This window comes from Bos indicus, chromosome 29 (assembly GCF_029378745.1).
Source record: "Bos indicus isolate NIAB-ARS_2022 breed Sahiwal x Tharparkar chromosome 29, NIAB-ARS_B.indTharparkar_mat_pri_1.0, whole genome shotgun sequence".
In the NCBI taxonomy this organism is placed as follows: domain Eukaryota; kingdom Metazoa; phylum Chordata; class Mammalia; order Artiodactyla; family Bovidae; genus Bos; species Bos indicus.
The window spans coordinates 41819349-41842841 of record NC_091788.1 but is presented as its reverse complement, the minus strand read 5'-3'; the positions used below and the strand labels follow the sequence as shown (position 1 = coordinate 41842841).

General features: G+C 41.2%; 1 protein-coding gene across 1 annotated transcript; it reads right to left on the bottom strand.

The window, feature by feature from the left end:
• Positions 1-9783: 9783 nt before the first annotated feature.
• On the bottom strand, positions 9784-22129 carry LOC109554259 (solute carrier family 22 member 10-like). The gene is made up of 7 exons (XM_070782802.1): positions 21728-22129; positions 19437-19540; positions 13877-14031; positions 13615-13774; positions 12016-12148; positions 11422-11537; positions 9784-9892 (listed from the first exon to the last, which is right to left on the bottom strand). Exons 1-7 carry the CDS (start codon positions 22127-22129, stop codon positions 9784-9786), a joined length of 1179 nt encoding a protein of 392 aa, XP_070638903.1.
• Between the last annotated feature and the right edge of the window lie 1364 nt (positions 22130-23493).

Below are 23493 nucleotides of genomic sequence, written 5' to 3'. Positions count from 1 at the left end.
GTTTGCTTCGGGTCCTGGCTGACAGAGGCGGGGTGGAAATCTCTTTTGGGGTTTCGGAGTCATCCTTTCCTGTTTTGGAGGAGGAAGGGCTAGAGGATAGGGTCTCGCCTCTGGAAGTTTTCTCTCCAGGGCAGTAGGGAGGAGGCTCATCTGCCAGGTCAAAATCGGGGGCTGAGGGTTTAGGGGGCCTTTTAGGGGCTTTAGATTTGGATTCTTTTGTAATGGAGGGGGAGATAGAGCAGAGAAGGATTGATAGGTGGAACAGTCCTTGCAGAGAGAAGGACAGCTTCTAAGGTCCCAGAAGGCTTGAATATAGGGGACCTCCGACCATTTGCCATTCCATTTGAGGAATTTGTGAGATCTGATAAAATATTGAAATCAAAAGTCCTGAACTCAGGCCAGCGGTTTTGGTTATCCAGTTTGTATTGAGGCCAAATTTGAGTGCAAAGTGACTCGAGTTTATGAACCTTGAGATCAGTCAAGAGTAGAGATTTGAGGTTTCGTTTTACGAAGGCCATGGGAGAGTCCCGTGGGACAGATTGGCTTGCCCCTATAGCAAATGACTAGCGACTGGACTGTCAAGAGAAAAGGTCATCACCTAATCTTTTGACCGGGCAAAGACAGAAATAGACTCTGGAGGAGGGAGGGGGCGTCCCCCAAGTACCTCCCCAGAGAGCCTTTTAGCCAGAGGGTTCCCAGGGCACCCGGAAAGGATGATAGTCTATGGTGCCCTAGAGTACCGTCCGAGCTTACCTGGGCTACTGGGTCAGGTGAGAATTCATGGTGGGTGGAGGGAGGTCGAATGGCAAAAGGTCTCTGTCCTGGAGTTGGTCAGTCTCGAAGAAAAGAAAGTGTAGAGGAAAGAGGAAGAGAGAGAGACCAATATTCCTCGGGTTACATGGAAAACCAATAAAGCCCTTACACAGGACTTGTACCACTCACGAAGGCACAGGGCGTCCTCTGGAGGAGGTCTTGAAAGCCTGGACAGGAAAGTGAGCTCAGCAGTCTTCCACGCTCCAAAGAGTTGGCCATGGAGAATGAGAAGGAACCTCAACCTCCCGGGTTTCGGCACCGAAAAATGTAGGGCAAGGGAGTTAGAGAAGGTGAGGTTTGGAAAAAGAACGAGACCAGCACTTTATAGGAACAGATCACCTTTAATGAGGCAAGAAGGGGCAGCAGTCAGATTAGTGAGCTGCTGCACTAACCCAAGAAAAGAGTAAGTATATATAGGCATATATGTGGAACTGTACTGGAGAAGGCTATGGCACCCCACTCCAGTAGTGTTACCTGGAAAATCCCATGGATGGAGGAGCCTGGTAGGCTGCAGTCCATGGGGTTGCAAAGAGTCAGACACGATTGAGCGACTTCACTTTCACTTTCCACTTTCATGCATTGGAGGAGGAAATGGCAACCCACTCCAGTGTTCTTGTCTGGAGAATCCCAGGGATAGGGGAACCTGGTGGCCTGCCGTCTATGGGGTCACACAGAGTCGGACACGACTGAAGCAACTTAGCAGCAGCAGCAGCAGTTACTGTCTTAAGGGGGCCTGTTCTTCTCCAAGATTGTTTGGAGTAGTTATCTCTTAAACAGCTGGGGCAAGGAACTCTAGAGATCGGCCAGAGGCTGGACGGGCTGGGAGCTGGGCATAATCAACCTTAATGTCCATTTTTTTTCCCCTCTGGGTGAGAGAGTTCTTTGTTTTGCATAGAATGGTGGGGAGGACCTGAGGGGAGTTTTAACTCCAAGCTATTTTGAGCCGTGTAACTTTCCTTCAGTTAGTCTCACATTTACTGACAAAAGTGAGCAATCACATTCAGTGACTTGAGTCCAAAGTGCAAAATGGAAAAAAGTTACTTCCAACCACATATCTAAGTGCACAGAGTTGCATAGATGACACATGGAAGTTTCCAGGAGCACGGGTGAGATGGGATTGGCTCTTGTTCAGCACCCTCCTCCCCTGCCTGCCCACTTGCAAGCACTTCCCAGTCTCACAGAGAAGGACCTTGTGTAGGGAAAGGCCAGTCTATTCAGAATATTTTCTCAGGAAGGAAGTCTATTCAGGGAGCCTGCAGGTGATCCTTGGTCTTAGAGTTGATGTCCCCAGAGGGTCTCCATGGCAGGATAAGATGTGGGAGCATGATTCAAGGAGGGTTCTGATGAGTGCCTAAGAAAGAGGGGCTAGGGTTAGGAGGGGCTGCTGGGCCTCCACAAGCTGAAGTGAAGAGCTTTGGAAAGGGTGGACCCACGGCCAGCTTAGTCAGGTCTTGCTGTCAACTGGGGCCTAGGGGATTCCAGCTTTAGCTTCATGGAGGTGAGAAGGGATAGTGAGACTGGGCTCCTGTAAATCCCACAGCCCCAAAGCCCCTGCCATGGAAAACTACTTCTTCCTTCCTGGCGGGACAAGGAAATTTGCAAATATATACAAATAATGTTCCCCTCTAGAGAAAGTGTTTTTATTTCCTTTCACTATAGAATTTAAAGTTTTTTACATAATATGTTAGAAATACAAAAATTTGCTTCATAAAAGCTCTGGACAGTAGTAATACACATAGATACTAAAGCTAATATTTTGGCTAAATACACCCAACCTTTACTTTTCCCCATAAGAATAGTGTCCTATTCCACACTTTGTTTCATCCTGCTTTCCTAACTTATGTTGGGCTTTTTTCCTCTCTTTGATGCATACTGCTATGTTCATCCTTTCTAATGGCAGATGTGGAAGCAGGCTTGCTGGATGGATATATTCCTAATTTACTCTCAGAAAATTGAGGTGGTTTCCAGTTTTCCTGTTTTTTTTTTTTTAATTTTACCAACAGAGTTTATTATCCAGCTTTTCACATTTTGCCAATATGATGGTGAGAAAATAGAATCTATTATGGTTCAAATTTGTACTTCACTTATAATGGGTCAAGTTTAATATCTTTTCCTATTTTAAGGGCTATTTTTATAATCATTTTGTAAATTGTCCTTTCCTGTTTTTATGTAGGATTTCTACTCATGTTCATCTTCCATTTTAAAAACCTCTTTGTTGTCAATCAACTATACTCCAATAAAATTTTAAAATTAAAAACTTTAATTTTTTATATCTCTATAATATTTTAAATTATACATGCTAGTTGTTAAAAATATAAAAAGAGAAAATTGCAAAGAAATAATCACTTAAAAATCCACCATTAAAAGGCCACCATTACATGTACACAATGCTGTATTTAAAATGGATAACCAACAAGGACCTACTGTATAGCACATGGAATTCTGCTCAATGTTATGTGGCCACCTGGATGGGAGGGGGTTTGGGGGAGAATGGATACATGTATTTGTATGACTGAGTCCCTTGGCTGTTCACCTAAAATGATCACAACACTGTTAATTGGCTATACCCCAATACAAAACAAAAAGTTCCAAAAAAGTCACCATTGTTATCATTTCAGTGAATATATTTCCAAAGAGCATATACTCTTTCAATTTGCCAATGATTTATGATGTCAAAGTATCATATATAAAGAAATATATATATATATATATATATACATGTATATAAATTTGTTTTAACTTGGGCTTACATCTGCTACACTGATTTTTGTAAATCTATTTATAATTCACCATATGCCACTCCATACATAACAATCTGTTTGAGTTCAATGCATGAAGATGTCAAAATTAAATATTGCTTTGCTTACTTTGTTTTCTGATTGATAATTTGAAATATTAATGAAAGAAGGAAAGAAACCTGATCAGTTTAGAAAACATGATCAATCTATTCACAGCCTCAAGTATAATCAAATCTGTAATTGCTTATGTTCTTAGTTGATTCTTTGAGTAAATATTTTAGCTCCTATTTTGACATATATCTTACGTCCAAATGTTGAGTTGTGATGAGTGTTCTGAAGAAAAAGAAAGTGGGGCAAGTGGGAGGAAAAGTGGTATCTATAACGTCTTTACATGAAGGAATTTGTTAAAATGGTAATATGAAGTCCCATGCTGTGTGTGCCAAGTCACTTCAGTCATGTCCGACTCTTCGCGACCCTATGGACTATAGCCCACCAGGTTCCTCTGTCCATATTATTTCCCAGGCAAGAATACTGGAGCGGGTTGCCACACCCTCCTCCAGGGGATCTTCCCAACACAGGGATCGAACCGTGGTTCTTACGTCTCTTGAAGTGGCAGGCAGTTTCTTTACCACTAGCGCCACCTGCTGCTGCTGCTAAGTCGCTTCAGTCGTGTACGACTCTATGCGACCTCATAGACGGAAGCCCACCAGGCTCCCCCATCCCTGGGATTCTCCAGGCAAGAACACTGGAGTGCGTTGCCATTTCTGGGAAGCCCCATATTATCCCATTTCATACTAATTCCATCTGAACAAGTTTTCTCCTTGCTTGGAGGAGTAGGGGTTCGGACGTGAGCACTGTCGTCTTCCCTCATCCTTGTAAGTTGCTTGGTACTTTAACTGCAGACCACTAGGTCACATTACTGGACTCGCCATGGAAAGTGGTCTCAACCAAAGTTAGTCCCGGTTACCAACTCTGCCTTCTGCTACATAGTTTGATATATTTTCACTTGTTCAGGAGTTTTGTACGTTTTAATTTTTATTGGGAAAGAGGGGTATTAATTTTGAAGAGTTCATTAATTACTCTGAAAATATTTTCTCAGGTAAAGGGGGTACATAAGAGCACAACAGGCATAAAATAATAGGATTTTTTGCGTGATTATTCAGGCAATGTTTTCAATTATTCTACTTGTATACATCAACCAGCCACATCCTAATTACATGACGTTCCTCTGTTTCTGAATCGTTTTCCCTGTTAATAATTTATTGGTAAGTTCTAAACTTTTTCAAACTACTGCCTCAAAATATTAGATTGTGCAAGGGTTACATGTTCCCTCAAGTTATGTGTTTATGTGCAAAGTAATGCCATAATTGTAAATGAGATTCATTTTTCTAGTATATTTTCTTGCTAGTTTCTATATATAAAGAAAAACCCCCGGTTTTTTTTTTTTTTTCTTCATATTTTTCTTTTCCTTACCAGTCAGCTTATGAAAGCACCTTAAAATTTTGTCACTTTTATGTAGCAATCTTTTTCATTTACTTCCCTTGAGAGTTTTTTGCTGGAAAAGCAAAACAGAAACAACCAATCAACCAACCAATCAGCAAATAAAAACAAGAAAAAAAATAAGTCTGTGTGCTCTCCATGCACAAACTGATCCTCTCACATCATCTTTTTTAGATTCAGTAAAATATACGGGATTGACACTCATGCTGGAAAAGGCTGTGTGGACTCTGCAGACCCAAGAACACAGTTTTAAAAGTTGCTGCTCTCACTTGGTCTCTTTAAATCTTTGGCCAATGACACCTTTGCAAAATCAAGAAGTGGATTGAAAATCTTAAGGGATTTCCCATATGTTATGTATTTAATTGCATCCATCCTAAAATTTCATATATTGAAGTATCTCAGTATTTAATACTCAGCATCTTAGGAAGATTTCCAAATGTGAAACAGGACTGTTGTCAATATGATTAAGATGAGGTCATATTGGAGTAAGATTGGTTACTTATCCAATAGGATAGTGTCCTTATGTAAAAGGAACATTAAGACAGGCAGGCGTGCCAGGGAGATCCATGTGTAGATTGAAATATGCTGCCACAAGCGAAGGGACTATTAATACCAGAAGCCAGGAGAGACCTGGAACAGATCATCCCTAGAGGTTTCAGAGGAAGCATGGCCCTGCCAACAACTTGAGCTCAGAATTCCAGGCTCCAGAGCCATGCGATAATAAATGTCTGTTAAGTAACTCAGTTTGTGGAATTTTATTATGAAAGCTCTAGGTGACTAACATACCATTTTTATTTTTAAAAAAGTAAAGTTAAAAAATAAAATAAAATAAAAAGTATCTTTTACCAGTTTCTTATTTTCCCTTTCCTCAATATTTTCATTATTTATGGCAGCAAAATTGCCTAATCTTACAGGCACCAACACAAGATTTATCTCTCTAATATATTTTCAAAGAGAGACGTTAACACTTATGGATCTGAGGACCATGAAACACCATCAGAAATGTGTGTCTCTCGTGAGGGCAGGTAGGATGTTCCCTCACAATAGAGCTAATTATTGTCTCTTCAGCACTAAAGCTACCATTGAGAACAGGGCAGAGAGGATCTCTGCAGTCTAGACTGGACCTCACAGTGGATAGAAATGATATTGCCATTCATGAAGGCAATGGCTCAAGATGGGAGGATCCCAGGCAAGGCTCAGCCTCCCCAGTGATCTGAGGGACCTACTCGGTATGTTGCCTTTCTCACCCACAGATCCAAAACACACAGTCCCTCCCAGGGGTGGTAGAAGGTTACTTACTTATTTTCCACATCCTGGATGGTGTCAAGCAGAGGCATATTTCTGGTTTCGGGTAGAAGAAGGATGAGAAGACCAGCAAGGATAGGACACACTCCATAGATGATCCAGGGCAGAGTGGGTAGATACACCACTAGAGTCATCAGCAGGGGAGCCAGTGCTGCCCCACACCTACTAGCCATCATATTTAATCCTGAAGCTTTTGCTCTGAAGGGTAAAAGAGGAAAATGCATAATAATTCAGTAAAAAAAAATCCCATACATGTAATTTATAATCTACTACTTTGACATTATGCATGTTAAGTTGCTTCAGTTGTGTCCGACTCTTTGCAACCCTAGGGTCTGTAGCCTGCCAGGCTTCTCTGTCCATGAGATTCTCCAGGCAAGAATGTTGGAGTGGGTTGCCATGTCCTCCTCCAGGGGATCTTCCTGACTCAGGGATCAAACTCGCATCTTCTGCACTTCTTGCACTGTGGGCAGATTCTTTACAGCTGAGCCACCAGAGAAGCCCACTTTGACATTGTAATGGAAGACATAAAACACAGTTATTACATACATAAGTTTGATGAAAGATATTTGTTTTTGAGATCTGTTCTGTGATTCTAGCTTTGTTAAGATCAAAGTGTGTTAAAACCCATTTTCATCATTTTAAACAGTATGTTAATGCATTGCAACTACCATGACAAGTGGTCCAAAAGATTAATGAGACAGACACTGAAGTACTGCTTAACACAGTACACGGCATGCCATCCATTTCTTCAATAAACTTTGGGTAACTGTTGTTAGTATGTTGTTACTATTATGATTACAAATGAATGCTTTCTAGTTAACAGATCTTATCTTGATTGCTATGCTAAGTATGCTATGCTAAGTCACTTCAGTCGTGTCTGACTCTGTGCGACCCCATAGACGGCAGCCCACCCTGCTCCCCTGTCCCTGGGATTCTCCAAGCAAGAACACTGGAGTGGGTTGCCATTTCCTTCTCCAATGCATGAAAGTGAAAAGTGAAAGTGAAGTCGCTCAGTCATGTCCGACTCTCAGCGGCCCCATGGACCGCAGCCTAGCAGGCTCCTCCGTCCATGGGATTTTCCAGGCAAGAGTGCTGGAGTGGGGTGCCATCGCCTTCTCCCTTATCTTGATTACTCCTGATCAATTACCTGGGAAAGCCCTATTTGGGGCCCTGGCAGAGCATCCACAAAGTATTTTACCTGAGGAGAGTGGGCATGAGTTCAGAGTTATGGACAGAATTACTGGAGACAGCAGCAGCAACACAGCCCATCCCCACACTTGCCAAAGTCAAACGTAGGGTCTGCATTTCTGGAGAAACAAAGAGCAGGGAGACTAAGAAATCTGCATTGAAGCATCCACCAAATTTAGTCAGGAAAAAAAAAAAAACAGCCTTATAGGTTAATTGCATTTTTGAAATATATTATAGAAAACTGTACAATGGCAGGGAGCATAGAACAGCTAACAACGTGAGAAATATAACATTATCAACATAGGTGGTTAAAAGTACATGAAACTATCTGAATTAATTATAGCAACTCTCTGTGCATAGCTGAGATTTGCCAACGAATCAGAAGAAAAGGTGAGTCTGGTGGAAATTTGCTTTTACTTATTCTGTCCAGTGCTCACTATATCCTTATTGTAGAAGGTAGAACTGTCATGTGGATGATTGCTGAGTCTAAGACTCAGCTCTAACCTGGAAGACCTTCCAATTCAAGTGCAGGATTTCCTGGTTTTCCTGGAATTAGGAGGTCTTAGCAGTGTGGGATTTTCATTAAAAAAAAGGGGGGGGGGAGGGGAAGTTCTAGGTAAACCTGAAAGACTCAGTCAACCTAGAGCAGATGCAGCATTGACATGGGGTAAGTATGACACCAGGGAGTAATAAAACAGGACTGCTGTTAGTGGACAGGCTGAAGAGAAGCCAGATCTACATCAATGTTAGACACGAGGAACCAAGAATGGAAACTTCTATTTGGGGGGGGACAAAATGTCAGAATTTGGGAACAAATGAAAAAATGTTCAGGGAATCTGTATTCTACACGCTATGAAAGGAAATCTAATTGTAGCATTGTATATTGGACAGAACTCTCTTGTAAGAGAGTAATCAGGCATTACTAATGATATTCTGAGGAGCAAAGTCCACTCATCTCTAAGGCTGTGAAGCACATTCCTGCATTGTGCAATGTGAATCATTGTGCCCACAAAGGTTCTCCTAATTGTTACATAGGCTTCCCTGGTGGCTCAGCTGTAAGGAATCCACCTGTGATGCAGGAGACTTGAGTTCAATCCCTGAGTCAGGAAGATCCCCTAGAGAAGGAAATGGCAACCCCCTCCAGTATTCTTGCTTGGGAAATCCCACCAACAGAGGGGCCTGGAGGGCTACAGTCCAAGGGTTTGCAAACTGTCAGACATGACTTAGCAACTAAACAACCACAAATCGTTACATAGCATCATTTTGTTAACTTATAAAGTAATCTAACAGGAAATGGACAAGAATTTTAATCTTAAATCCTAGTTTCAACTGTACAGACATTCACTTTTTTTTTTTTTTAAGAGGAATTCTTTTCATTACCTGGGAGACTCTTATAAGCAAGAGCTGTAGTCACGATGACTTAACATCACACTCACACGTGGAACATAGAGGTGAGGAACTAGACCAGTCATCAAAGTTGGTAATGAAGAGCCCTGACAGGGGAGTGACCATTCTATGTCCTCACCTGGGATATAATTGCAAGGCCTCACCCTTCCATGCTTGTTTTTAAAAGTGAGAGTGGGCCATGTCCTATGTCACTTCAGTCACGTTCCACTTTTTGCAACCCTATGGACTGTAGCCCACCAGGCTCCTCATTCCAGGAGGATTCTCCAGGCAAGAATACTGGAGTGGGTTGGCATGCTCTCCTCCAGGGGATCTTCCCAAACGAGGGATCGAACCTGCATCTCCTTTGTCTCACACACTGACAGGCGGGTTTTTGGGGGTGTTTTTTGTTTTGTTTTGTTTACCACTAGCGCCACCTGGGAAGTCCCAGATGGGTGAAGCGCAGGTGAACAAATGCTCTCCTAGAGGAACTGTTCAGAATAAATGGTGCCGGTTTCCAGATACTTCCAAAATGTGAGGAAGGTGAAGATATGCCAAAGCTACCCTTATGGACCTTTGGCTCTTTTTCCCAACAACCTAGTAACAGGACTTCTAATGTTTGTTGGAATACTTAGTAAGCCAATATTGGGGCTTCTCTTTATTCCTAGCTTTGGATAAGTAGGGCTAATGCAATCCTTAAAGGACATGAAAAAGACACTTCCCTTTCCCCAAATTCCAGTATTCTCTCACCTTGGGGCACAAACATGTTGGCCAAAATGGAAAGTCCCACAAGGAACATGAGAAGCATCTGGGTTAGTCGACGGCCCATGTGATTCAGTACTAGGAGTGCAAGACATCAAGCTGAGATAGTGAGAGCTCCAAAGATGACCTGGAAGAGGAATATATTGCTCCCAAAGTGCTGTAGATTCATAAAGATGCCAAAATAGGGTACTGTGTTTGCAAATCTGTAATGAACAAAAGAGGAGAAACACAAGCCATAAGATTAGAGCCCAGTGCTGCAGTTGATTATGTTGACCCAGGCAGCCAATGGTCAAGGTTGAAAAAAAAGACACAGTCTGATTTGTATAATTCCTCCTTTTAAGGTCATAATTTTAAAGTTAACATAAATAATTACATGATAATATATAAGTGGTAAAAGAATCCGCTAGGCAATGCAGAAGACACAAGACACATGGGTTCAAGCCCTGGGTTGGAAAGATCCCCTAGAGGAGGAAATGGCAACCCATTCCAGTACTCTTGCCTGTGAAATCCCATGGACAGAGGAGCCTGGGGGGCTACAGTTCATGGGGTCTCAAAAGAGTCTGATATTCCATTATAGGTTAAATACAGATTATTGAGTAGAGTTCCTTGTGCTATACAGTAGGTCATTGTTGATTATCTATGTTATATGTAGCAGTGTGTATGTGTTAATCTCAAACTCCTAATTTACCCCTCCCCATACCTTTCCCCTTTGATAACCATACATTTGTTTTCTATGCTTGTGAGTCCATTTTTTGTTTTGTAAATGAGTTCATATGTATCAGTTTTTTAGATTTGTCAAATAAGTGACATCATGATGCTTGTCTTTGACTTACTTTACTTAGTGTGGTAATCTCTAGGTCCATCCACGTTGCTAGAAATATGTACACACACATACCACATCATCTCTATCCATTTGTCGATGGACACTTAGGTTGCTTCCTTGTCTTAATTATTATAAGTAGTGCTGCCATGAACTTTGGGATGCATGTATCTTTAGAGCTTTTTTTGGACACATGCCCAGGAGTGAGATTGCTAGATCCTATGATAACTCTACCTTCAGTTTTTTAAGTAGCCTCCATACTGTTCTCTATAGTGTCTGCACCAATTTATAATCCCATCAACAGTGTAGAAGGTTTCCCTTTTCTCCACACCCTCTCTAGCATTTATTATTTGTAGACTTTTTGATGATGAACATTATGGCTTGTGTGAGGCAATACCTCATTGTAGCTTTGGTTTGCATTTCTATAATAATTAGCAAAGTTGAGCATCTTTTAATGTGGCTGTTGGCTATCTATGTGTCTTCTTTGGAAAATGGTATATTTAAATCTTTTGCTCATTTTTCAATTGGATTGTTTGGTTTTTTATATTAAGATGTAAGAGTTATTTGTCTATTTTGAAAATTAATCTCCTGTTGTTATATCATTTGCAAATATTTTCTTCTATTCTGTAGGCTGTCTTTTCATTTTATTTATAGTTTCCTTTGCAATACAAAACTTGTAAGTTTAATCACATCCCATTTGTATATTTTTCTAACTCTTCATTTTATTATGAGTTCCGTGTGAGTCTTTCATAATCCTTCAACTACCTCCAAAAATAGCAATTACTTGGTGTGTTTTCTTCACCTTTTATCCCCAAATCAGTGCCTCCTTCTCACAACAGTGCTATAACCTTTGAAATAAACAGATTTATGTCCCCTCTCTTTGAACGTCATCATGTGCTGTGTGAAGCCCACCTTGCAAATGACAAGAGACAGATCCTTTTACACAGGTTGGGTGTATGGAACAAGTCAAACACAGTTGTTTTCGTCTGTGCTGCCTCCAGCTGCTCCTGCATGGTTGCTCTCAAACCCTTTAGCAACAACAAACACGAATCACTTGCCAATATAGTGCCAGGTATTGTGATGAGCATTGGCAGCCAATAGGATAGAAGAGATATGCTCCCTTTCTTTGTAGTGTAGCGTATTGCATATGTAATCACAGGTGTGAATGTGATACTAAGGAGGATGTAGGGAGTTAAGGGAAACTCCAGGAAATTAATGAACATTGAAATTTTGAATTTGAACAATGAAAATTTGAAAATGAGGCCATGGAGGAGGGCAGGGCATCCACTATAGTACACAGCCTACAGGAAGTGAACTAAAGGAATTAGTTGCACATTGGGCAAAGCTTCTTTTCATGAGATGGCCATGAAAGGCCAGGGAACTGAGCTTGCATTCTCAACTAGCCGCCCTTGTTAGAAAAGGGTTTGTGTATCTCAATAAGGAGAAGGCAAGTATCAGTTTATTCCTTCCCTGCAACCCAATAACCACCTCCTCTTCCCTGCTCACCTCCATGTTCAGGGTTGCTTCAGCATTCTTCATTCCATTTCTGCGTGCAACTATTCGAAGTCCCTTTAAGCCCTCATCTGGTTTATTGGTGATAATCAGCCACCGAGCAGATTCCACCAGCCACCTGATGAAAGGTGCAGTCACAAGTGCAGTCAGCTCTCTCTTGTTATATGTCATATGATTATTGACAACAGATGCATTTTGCCTTCTTTCCAAAATCCACCGCTTCACTTGTTGGGTTAGGAATAGAAATTCCAGATCTATTTTACAAATACTAGGAGGATATGAGAGTGACTGCAGTGCACTTGAAAGTTGTAGTACTAGTACGGGACACAGACTTGGAGTTAAATTGCCTCTGCTTACTCATCAGGAGAATTTACAGAAAACTTAGGAAGTTTAAGTTTATCCCTGATATGCATAATTTCCTTCCAAACCCTGGCATGGGATCTAGCAACTTTGTGCACATAATATATATTTACAGTATACATTCTTTTTGAAAAGAAGCCCCAAATATGTCAGCGTAAAGCCTAACAGTGATTGCAGGTACTCCTGACACTACCAGTTATGTTGATAACTAATAACCCAATTACTAATACCAATTAATAACTAACTACTTCTTTATATCTGCCTCAGTTTTCTCATCAATAAAATGGAACAGCACTGTCAGCTTCCTTGTAGGGTTGTTTTGAATATGGAGTAACACAACGAATGAGTCTGTATAGCACATGGAACTCTGCTCAATGTTATGTGACAGCCTGGATGGGAGGGGAGTTTGGGAGAAAATTGATATATATGGCTGAGTTCCTTCACTGTTCACCTGAAACTATCACAACATTGTTTGTTAATTTGCTATTCCTCAATACAAACTAAAAAGTTTAAAAATAGTAAATAAATAAAGTTGCATCATAAAAAAAAAATGAGTCTGACATGGATCACATTCCCTTTCTGCCTGAACTCATATCTCTATATAAAATCTGTAGTCATCTCTCTGTGATCTCCTAAATTTAATTCTCCCTAGACTGATTTTAAGTGTGGGGGCCAAGTTATCCATAAATAAATGTTTGCTAAAATTATTTAAGGGACTGGTGAACACATGATGTAAATCACCCAACCTGCATGCCAATTATTAGTACTGGAGAAAGAACATGGCTATTTTGTCAGATTATTCTATGAATAAAGTTGTTGCATCTTCCCTTTATTCAATTCACCTACAAAAATGAAAATCATGGAAAATTTTACCATAACCAGGTTCATTCCAAAATCAAAAAAAAAGAATTAAAGTTACTTCTTTTCAAAATATCTGAGTCTATATTTTATATTAACAAAAATCATGTCAGAATAACCCTCCAACCACTATACTAAGTAAGACTATGAAGAAAGACGGCAGAAAATACCGAGAACTCCCAGAGAAGGGTCATGGTTAGTCAATGTTCTATTTCACAAATTGCACAGAGTAACAGATGATAGACAAGGGTTTTTAAGCTCAAACAATAAAAAAGGGTCTAAGGAATTAAAAAATGAATATATTTAGATACAATATGCATTTTCATCCCAGGTTCCCATAAGAGAGTGAGAGAGAAGGCTCTCTCTCTTGAGGAGAGAAAGAAGACAAAGAAAGGTACAGACACCACCAGCTGTAGGGTGCGCCACTCTCGAAAGACAAAAGCCAGTCCTCCCAGCATCATCTGTCCAATACTAAGGGCACAATCTATCAGTGTTATTACCGTGGCTTTTGACTGGGCCCTTACCCACGCTACAACTGAAAGAAAATCCAATTGGGATATTATTGTCAGGTAAGTGTGAAATTTCAAGGCCAATTTCCAGACTTGGAAAATGGAAAAGACTAAAACTGTCGACTTACTGAGCATACTGTTATTTGACACAATGGCCACAGCAGAACAGCCTGACCAGAAGCGTAGCAAGCAGTAAATGAGGAAGGTGGGAGCAAAGGCTGCACAGGTCCCAGAGATGGCGAGCTGGAGCAAACAGCACCTAAGAATCAATTTGCGCCCAAACCTAAGAAACAGAGAGGCAGATTAGATTGTGAGAGCAATAGCAACCTGCGGTAAAAATAAAGCCTACTCTGAAATTTAGAGAATTTTTTTTAATGTTCATAATGGTTTTGTCCTTTTTTATGATTTGGTTTTTTATTTTACTAATTTTTTACATTGTTTATTGGGAGATCATTGCTTTACAATACTGTGCTGGTTTCTGCCATACATCAGCATGAATCAGCCACAGTCATACATATGTCCCCTCCCTCTTGAACCTCCCTCCCATCTCCCACCCCATCCCACCCCTCTAGGTTGTCACAGAGCACTGGGTTGAGCTCTCTGTGTCACACAGCAAATTCCCACTGGTTCTCTATTTTACATATGGTAATATATATGTTTTCAGGCTACTCTCTCAATTCGTCCCACCTGTTCCTTCCTTCACTGTGTCCACAGTCCATTCTCTGTCTGTGTCTCCATTGCTATCCTGCAAATAGGTTCATCAGTACTATCTTTCTAGATTCCAAGTGATTCTCTGTACCTGAAAGCTTGAAAACTCAGAAGCTAAATCAACAGTGGAGATCTCCTCAAAGTAGTACTCCTTGTCTGCAATATACACTAAGAATACCAAAACTTTATCCTCTAATCACTTGGACTTTGACACCAAGTGATATTTCATATAAAATAAATTACAGTGTTGGAAACTGTAATATACTACAAGCTCCCATTGTACTAACATATGTATTTAGCATGGTAGAGAGTCTGTACAGCGTCCAGAACACAAGAGAGCTAAAAGTGTACTTGGGTCTCTAGGACCAGACAGGCAAGGTTAAACTGATGCAGAAGATCAGTGGATCAATACTCAAAGTTGTTGAAGGTTTATTTAAGGGTCAGTCTTTGTTGAATCTGAATTTATAAGCCTCAAGCAATGTGCTTTATCTAGAACAGAATATGAAGTGAAAGTGTTAGTCACTCAGTTGTGTTAGACTCTTTGCGACCCCATAGACTGAAGCCCATGAGGCCCTCTGGTCATGGAATTCTCCAGGCAGGAATACTGAAGTGGGTAGCCATTCCCTTCTCCAGGGGAAAGCAGAATATAAGACCACCATAACCCTGGGAAAAGGTCTGGATGATGCAGTAAAAGGATATGAAGTTTACCTTCCCCCATTAACACATAAATACATCTACAGACTTCCTTGGTGGTGCAGTGGATAAGAATCCACCTGCCAGTGCAGGAGGACAAGGGTTCGATCCCTACCTAGTCTGAGAAGATTCCACATGCCATGGAGCAACTAAGCTCATGCGCCACAGCTACTGAAGCCCATGGGCCTAGAGCCTGTGCTCTGCAACAAGGGAAGTCACTGTGATGAGAAGCCTGAGCACCACAATAAAGAGTAGCCCCCACTCACCGCAACTAGAGAAAGCCCGCATGCAGCAACGAAGACACAACACAGCCAAAAAAATTTTTTTAATTAAAAAAAAATCTATATATGGAAAAATTCTCACTGAAACTAACTGGAAACTGGCAGAATGACTTACGTAAACCAAGGATGTAAGATACACATGTAATCAGATAGGAAGGAAAGAAACACAATCAGGTCCGGACTTGCACTCCTGGGAGAGGACTCAGAGGAAAAGTGAGATTACATAGGAGGACACCTACCCTGGGGACTGAGCAGGTCAGGCCACAGATTGGGAGTCCCGGTCCTGGGGCATATGTGAAGGAAACAGTCCTCCGTGGCTGGTAGGAGGACTTGTTGTTCAGTCTCTCAATCATGTCCTACTCTTTGTGACCCCGTGGACTGCAGCTTGTCAGGTTTCCTTCTCCGTTGCTATCTCCCAGAGTTTGCTCAAACTCATGCCCATTGAGTTGGTAATGTCATCCAGCCATCTCATCCTCTGCCATCCCCTTCTCCTCCTGCCCCCAATCCCTCCCAGCATCAGAGTCTTTTCCAATGAGTCAACTCTTCGCATCAGGTGGCCAAAGTATTGGAGTTTCAGCTTCAGCATCAGTCCTTCCAATGAACACCCAGGACTGATCTCCTAATTTAGGATGGACTTGTTGGATCTCCTTGCAGTCCAAGAGACTCTCAAGAGTCTTCTTCAACACCACAGTTCAAAAGCATCAATTCTTCAGCACTCAGCTTTCTTCACAGTCCAACTCTCACAACCATACATGACCCCTGGAAAAACCATAGCCTTGACTAGACAGACCTTTGTTGGCAAAGTAATGTCTCTGCTTTTTAATATGCTATCTGGGTTGGTCATAACTTTCCTTCCAAGGAGTAAGTGTCCTTTAATTTCATGGCTGCAATCACCATCTGCAGTGATTTTGGAGCCCCAAAAAATAAAGTCTGACACTGTTTCCACAGTCGTGTCCAACTCTTTGCAACACCATGGACTGTAGCCCACCAGGCTCCTCTGTCCATGGAATTTCCCAGGTAAAAATTTTTCCCAGGAGTGGGTTGCCATTTCCTGCTCCAGGGGATCTTCTCAACTCAGGGACTGAACCCACCTCTCCTGCACCTCCTGCATTGGCAGGCGGATTCTTTACTGCTGAGCCATCTTGGAGGCCCTTAAAACAAGTAGATAAAGTCATATATTAATTTGGCCACCTGATGCAAAGAGCTGACTTATTGGAAAAGACCCTGATGCTGGGAAAGATTGAAGACAGGAGGACAAGGGGATGACAGAGGATGAGATGGTTGGATGGCATCACTGACTCAATGGACATGAGTTTGAGCAAGCTCTGGGAGTTGGTGATGGACAGGGAAGCCTGGTGTGCTGCAGTCCATGGGGTTGCAAAGAGTCAGACATGACTGAGCGACTGAACAACAACAATAAATTTAACCAAGGAGATGATATAGATCTGGACACTCAAAACAAGACTTTGATGAAAGAACTTGAAGAAGATACAAATAAATGGAAAAATAGCCCATACTCATGGACTGGAAAATTAGTATTGTCAAAATGCACATACTCTGCAAAGCCATCTATAGATTGGTTGGTAGTTGTTTAGTCGCTAAGTTGTGTCTGATTCTTGCAACCCCACCAACCGTAGCCCTCCAAGCTCCTCTGTCCATGGGATTCTCCAGGCAAGAATACTGGAGTGGATTGCCATTTCCTTCTCTAGGATTCCAATTCAGGAGTCAAAACTGGGTCTCCTGCACTGCAGGTAGATTCTTTACCAACTGAGCTACAAAGGAAGCCCCATCTACAATTATGCCATCCTTATTAAAATTCCAATGACATTTTTCACAGAAATAGAAAAAAACTATCCTAAAATCTATATGAAATCACAAATGACCCCCAAAAGCAAAGTCAATCCTGACAAAGAACCAATGTAGAAACATCCTGCTTTCTGATTTCAAACTATACTACAAAACAATAGGTATCAAAATGGTATGGTACTGACATTAAGAAAGATGCATAAACCAACAGAAAGAACCAAGATTCAAGAAATTAACCCTTGATACATATTATTTGATAAAAAAAAAAACCAATAATATTAAAGAGGGGACAATAAAAGTTTTCAATAATAATGTTGGGAAAATGAAATGATAACATGCAGGAGTATGAATTTGCACTCTACTGACAATATTCAAAAAAAAATTCACTCAAAATGGGTTAAAGACTTAAACATTAGCCCTGAAACACTAAAAATCCTAGGAAAAACTCCCTGACATCAGTCTTAACAATGACTTTTTTATATAATAGCTACCCAAACAGGCATGAAGGTGTATATAATTGTGGTTTTGACTTGTAGTTCCTTGATAATTAGTGCAATTAAGCACATTTTCATATTCCTGTTAACAATTTCCATGTCTTCTATGGAGGAATACCTATTGAATTCCTTTGCCATTTTTGAGTAGGTTATTTGTGAGTTTTTTCTATCAGTTGCAGCAGTCCCCTGTATGTTTTGGATATTAAATCTATCAGATATGAGGCTAGCAAATATTTTTCCCATTCTGTAGGTTTCCATTTCTTTTTGTTGACCATTTGCTTTGCTATGAAGAAGTATTCTGGACATTGACTTTGGCCACAAAAGCACAGTCAATGAAAGTAAAATAAAGAATTGGGGATTATGTCAATCTATAATGCTTCTTCTTAGCTATAAGAAGCTTTTTGCCTATGTTTAGTTCAAAATCTTTAGGTTAGTTATAAATCTCCCTTTTCTTCACCAAATTTTCTATTCTCGACATCTGTCATAATCCCATTTATTCAGAGAAACTGAAAAAAAACCTATTACCCTATGTGTGTCTAAAACTGATCAATTAGCATTTTATCACGAATCATTGTAAAGTGTTCAGTCATAAGACTGGTCAACATGAACACTCTGATATAGTTTACAAATTACATTCAGGGTGATACATTCAGCATTCACAATTTTCACTGGAAGGTTAAATATGTTAGGCTTATAGGTAGGGGATAAAGGTTACTTAGAGTCTCCCATTCCACCTATGAAAGACTTGAGTATCTAGCTGCCGTGGTTGTCTCTTACTTCAGGATGGACAGTGCCAGGCACAGGATTAGCCAAAACACTCATACCAGAAATTATGACACTTGAGGTCTGTAGATTAATTTCCTTATATGATTTCAAATATTACCTCTAAAGAGCCTTTTCATGAGATCAAATGGCCAAATTATAACCACAATTATTTCTTAATGCAATTCAGGGCCACTTCACTAAGCACCCAAGTTTTCTAGAAATGCCTTCTAATTACAGTGAGAAACATGAGGCATGCAAGGCACAACTTCCCAGGTGGCACCTGGGAACCTGCCTGCCAATGCAGGAGACTTAAGAGACACCACTTCGATCCCTGGGTTGGGAAAATCCCCTAGAGGAGAAAATGGCAAACCCACTTCAGTATTCTTGCCTGGAGAATCCCGTGGGCAGAGGAGCCTGGTGGGCTACAGTCCACAGGGTCACACACAGTCAGACACGACTGAAGCAACTTAGCACACACATGTGCATGTGAGGCACAACAATCAAGGTGGGAACCCACAAGATTTTGGCTCACTGATTCCAGTGGGAACTTAACACAGAAGCCACGGCAAAGGCGGAAATGCTGTTCTTTATATCTGTGTCTTGAAATAGGCTGAAACTCCTGTCTTGAAGCAACTTCCTCTTGCTTCCGATAAGTAACTCTTCCTCATATTTCTAGATGAAGTATTATGATACCTCCCCTCTAAACACTGTTCTGAAATATCCCCCAGATCTTGTGGAGATGACATTTCTGTGTCCAATACACAGAGATCTGTGGCAACAAAATGACATCATCACAATGAGCTTATCCTAAATTTCCATCTACAGCTCCCTGGGAACCAAGGCTACCCAGCACAGTGTAAATTGGATATGCGAGGAGTTCATAAAGATTTCTTTATGAAGCAGTCATAAACTGTGGGCAGCAGTGATCTGGAGAAACTCACCTGTCTGAGAGATGGCCATATATGAAGCTTCCCACCAGCATTCCAGCCATGAATAGGGATTGAACCATTGATTTCTGTGACTGATGATCACATACTAGGTCCCACTGGAAGAGAAGCAAATCAGCCCAGAGGAGCTTCACATGCTTGCATGCTCAGTCATGGACTGAGCAACCCCATGGACTGTAGCCAGCCAGGCTCATCTGGAGGAATTTTCCAGGCAAGAATACTGGAGTGGGTTAGCCATTTCCTACTCAAGGGGATCTCCCTGACCCAGGGATTGAACTTGCATCTCTTGTATCTTCTGCATTGGTAGGCAGATTCTTTACCACTGCACCATCTGGGAAGCCCTGAGGTGTCCCACAGAATCTTATAATCCCTCAGTAATCAACACTCTGATAGCCCTCAGTGAACACACTCTCTGGTTTCCTTTACCACATTTACTCATCTGTATCATTCAAGTCACTTAAGCACGGTTTTCTCTGGAAATCGTCAACTAAATCTTCTAGATTACATCAAGATCAATCTTTCTATTCACTTAGCACAGCATACCTCAGTGGTTCTCAAACCTTGCCACACATTGTAAACACTGGGGTTGGGGGGGCGGTTTGCCACCAGGGTTTTGGCACCTGGTGCCAAAATTCATGGAGAAGGCAATGGCACCCCACTCCAGTACTCTTGCCTGGAAAATCCCATGGACGGAGGAGCCTGGTAGGCTCCAGTCCATGGGGTCGCTAAGAGTCGGGCACGACTGAGTGACTTCACTTTCACTTTCATGCATTGGAGAAGGAAATGGCAACCTACTCCAGTATTCTTGCCTGGAGAATCCCGGGGACAGAGGAGCCTAATGGGCTGCCGTCTATGGGGTCGCACAGAGTCGGACACGACTGAAGCGACTCAGCAGTAGCAGCAGCAGCCAAAATTCATACTGATGCCTGAATTTTGCACTTAGAGTGAAATACACTCTGATTTGTTTCCCTGACAAGTAGCCCAAGTATTTTTTTAACTAATGCAAATATTTCCAATTTGCAACTAGGCTGAGAACAAGTGACTAAGAATAATTTTTCACACATTGTATCAGGTACTTCCTTGTCTGATCATCTATCTTCACACTTGGTTTAAAGTTCTTCAGTACTAAAATTCATGCCTAGTTGGTTGATTTCACTGGTGTCCATTGAAATGTAAGTGCTTGGCAGTTAAAAAGATAATCACCATTTGCTGAAAGATTGAAGGAAAGTTACTATCTACTCAGTAACTGAAGATTTGAGCCATGCTTATGAGAGGGTAACAGGCAGGAAGGCCAGGGGTCTCCAAACAGAGGAAATAGGCTTCAAGTGTCAGACTTTTTTTTTTTTTTTTTTATCTCTCTCTTAAGGGGCAGGAGGAAACAAACTAGTGATATATTTTTTCCCCTTCTCCATACAAATTTAAAAAGAGGTTTCTCTTAAAATACTGTGTTGCCATAATGACACCTGGTTCCACCTGAACTTAACTTTTCTCAAATCTTGAGCTAACCAATGCATTTTTCTTATGGAAATGTTTGTCTTAAGCTATGTTAATGTACTATGCATTTACCCTGGACTCTATCTTCCAGTCGGTTCCGCCTAAAAGCTCAGATTTAGGCTCAGAATCAACTTGACAAACCAGTATGTTATACTCAAACCCATGTTATATTCAGACATTGTTCTCCTAGTCTATGTAAACGAAACTTTTTGTATAATCTAATCTGCCTTTCTTCAAGATTCAAGTCAATTATTTTATGGCCCAGGATGACTCACCTGGTGCCAAGATTATCTCAAAATGCATCTTGTGGGTGAGGGGCCTAGTGCCATTCTCTGAGTTTTGAGACATTTTCTTTCTTTCATTAACAGACTGCTAGTAACTATATAACATCCAGCTAAAGACTAGCAGGGGGGTACTCTTTCTGCCCCCTTCTGATGTCTATGTCAGAAGCTTTCTCTATCCCTTTTATACTTTAATAAAACTCTATTACACAAAAGCTCTGAGCGATCAAGCCTCGTCTCTGGCCCTGGATTGAATTCTTCTCTGGAGGCCAAGAACTCCGGGGTCTTTCATGGCTCAGCAACAACCTCTCACTTATTTTATGTTTTTCTAAACACCTAGACTTTTTTTCTAAAACACCCAGGGTAGACTGCGGGAGTTGGTGATGGACAGGGAGGCCTGGCATGCTGCAGTTCATGGGGTCGCAAAGAGTCGGACACGACTGAGTAACTGAACTGAACTGACTGAAACACCCAGAACATATGCTGACAAGAGGCAAATGGGGCCTTTACCTCAGTCACGATGGTGAAGGAGAACAAACTGTGGTCAAACACCCAGCCGTCCACACAGGGCTCCGTGTCCAGGTCAGTCATGTTGGGGAAGGTCCCATTCAGGTGAAGGAGCTGCCACTGGGGATGGAGGAAGCGACGACATTTCTCTGGCTTGAAGTTTGAATCCAGTGGGATGGAGATTCTCAGCAGGACATCAGGGCTGAGGATCCCAGTATCATTATCAGAGACAGTGGCATTATCAAGATTGTGGACCCAGCAGTGATGACCAGGAACGGCTGCAGTGAAGTTCTCCAGCAATGAGTGACAGACTACTATCATGTAAAAAGGAAAAGTTAAAGCCATCTGAAGTATCTGGAATTTCCCCAGGCCACCAACTTTATCCAGAAGCTCCTCAAGGGCCATTCTGGACAGGTAATCCTCAAGACAATGCACAATGACTTTAAGAATATAAGTTCAATGGAAGAAAAAATTTTCTTTCATAAATTCACACTGAGCCTGTATAATATCACAACAGTTTCTCATAAATGGCTACCATCCCCTCACTACTGCAATAGAGAAGTAGAGACAGTTTCCCCAGTCCTTCTCAAATCACGAGGCATTATTTTTCTTTTAGTAAAGTCATAGAGAAAATAATTTACCAAAAATACTTCCAACTGTTGCCAGTGAACTCTGTTTAAAGGTTTACTCTTTGAACGTGCTTATCCTCACTCTGTAAAGCCAGCATTGGACTTTGGCATGTACATGGTATCTAAATAATGTAAAAAAAGCCCTGCTACACAGCTTTCAATCATTTCCAGAAGATGGAATTTGAGAGACACAGAAGTGAACTGCTCTAAGACATACCATGCAAATTCTCCAGCAACACAGGAACACAGCCCTGAGCTCCAATATACAGGCTGCCCAAGTTACTACAAAACCATAGACATCTCATAACTCGTTACTAGACACTTCTTTGCACTCCAGAGAGAAGAAATTCAGCTCCACCCACCAGAACACTGACACAAGCTTCCCTAACCAAGAAACCTTGACAAGCCACCTGTACAACCCCACCCACAGTGATGAAACTCCACAATAAAAAGAACTCCACAAACTGCCAGAATACAGAAAGGACACCCCAAACTCAGCAATATAAACAAGATGAAGAGACAAAAGAATACCCAGCAGGTAAAGGAACAGGATAAATGCCCACCAAACCAAAAGAGGAAGAGATAGGGAATCTACCTGATAAAGAATTCCGAATAATGATAGTGAAAATGATCCAAAATCTTGAAATCAAGATGAAATCACAGATAAATAGCCTGGAGACAAGGATTGAGAAGATGCAAGAAAGGTTTAACAAGGACCTAGAAGAAATAAAAAAGAGTCAATATATAATGAATAATGCAATAAATGAGATCAAAAACACTCTGGAGGCAACAAATAGTAGAATAACAGAGGCAGAAGATAGGATTAGTGAATTAGAAGATAGAACGGTAGAAATAAATGAATCAGAGAGGAAAAAAGAAAAACGAATTAAAAGAAATGAGGACAATCTCAGAGACCTCCAGGACAATAGTAAACGCTACAACATTCGAATCATAGGAGTCCCAGAAGAAGAAGACAAAAAGAAAGATCATGAGAAAATACTTGAGGAGATAATAGTTGAAAACTTCCCTAAAATGGGGAAGGAAATAATCACCCAAGTCCAAGAAACCCAGAGAGTCCCAAACAGGATAAACCCAAGGTGAAACACCCCAAGACACATATTAATCAAATTAACAAAGATC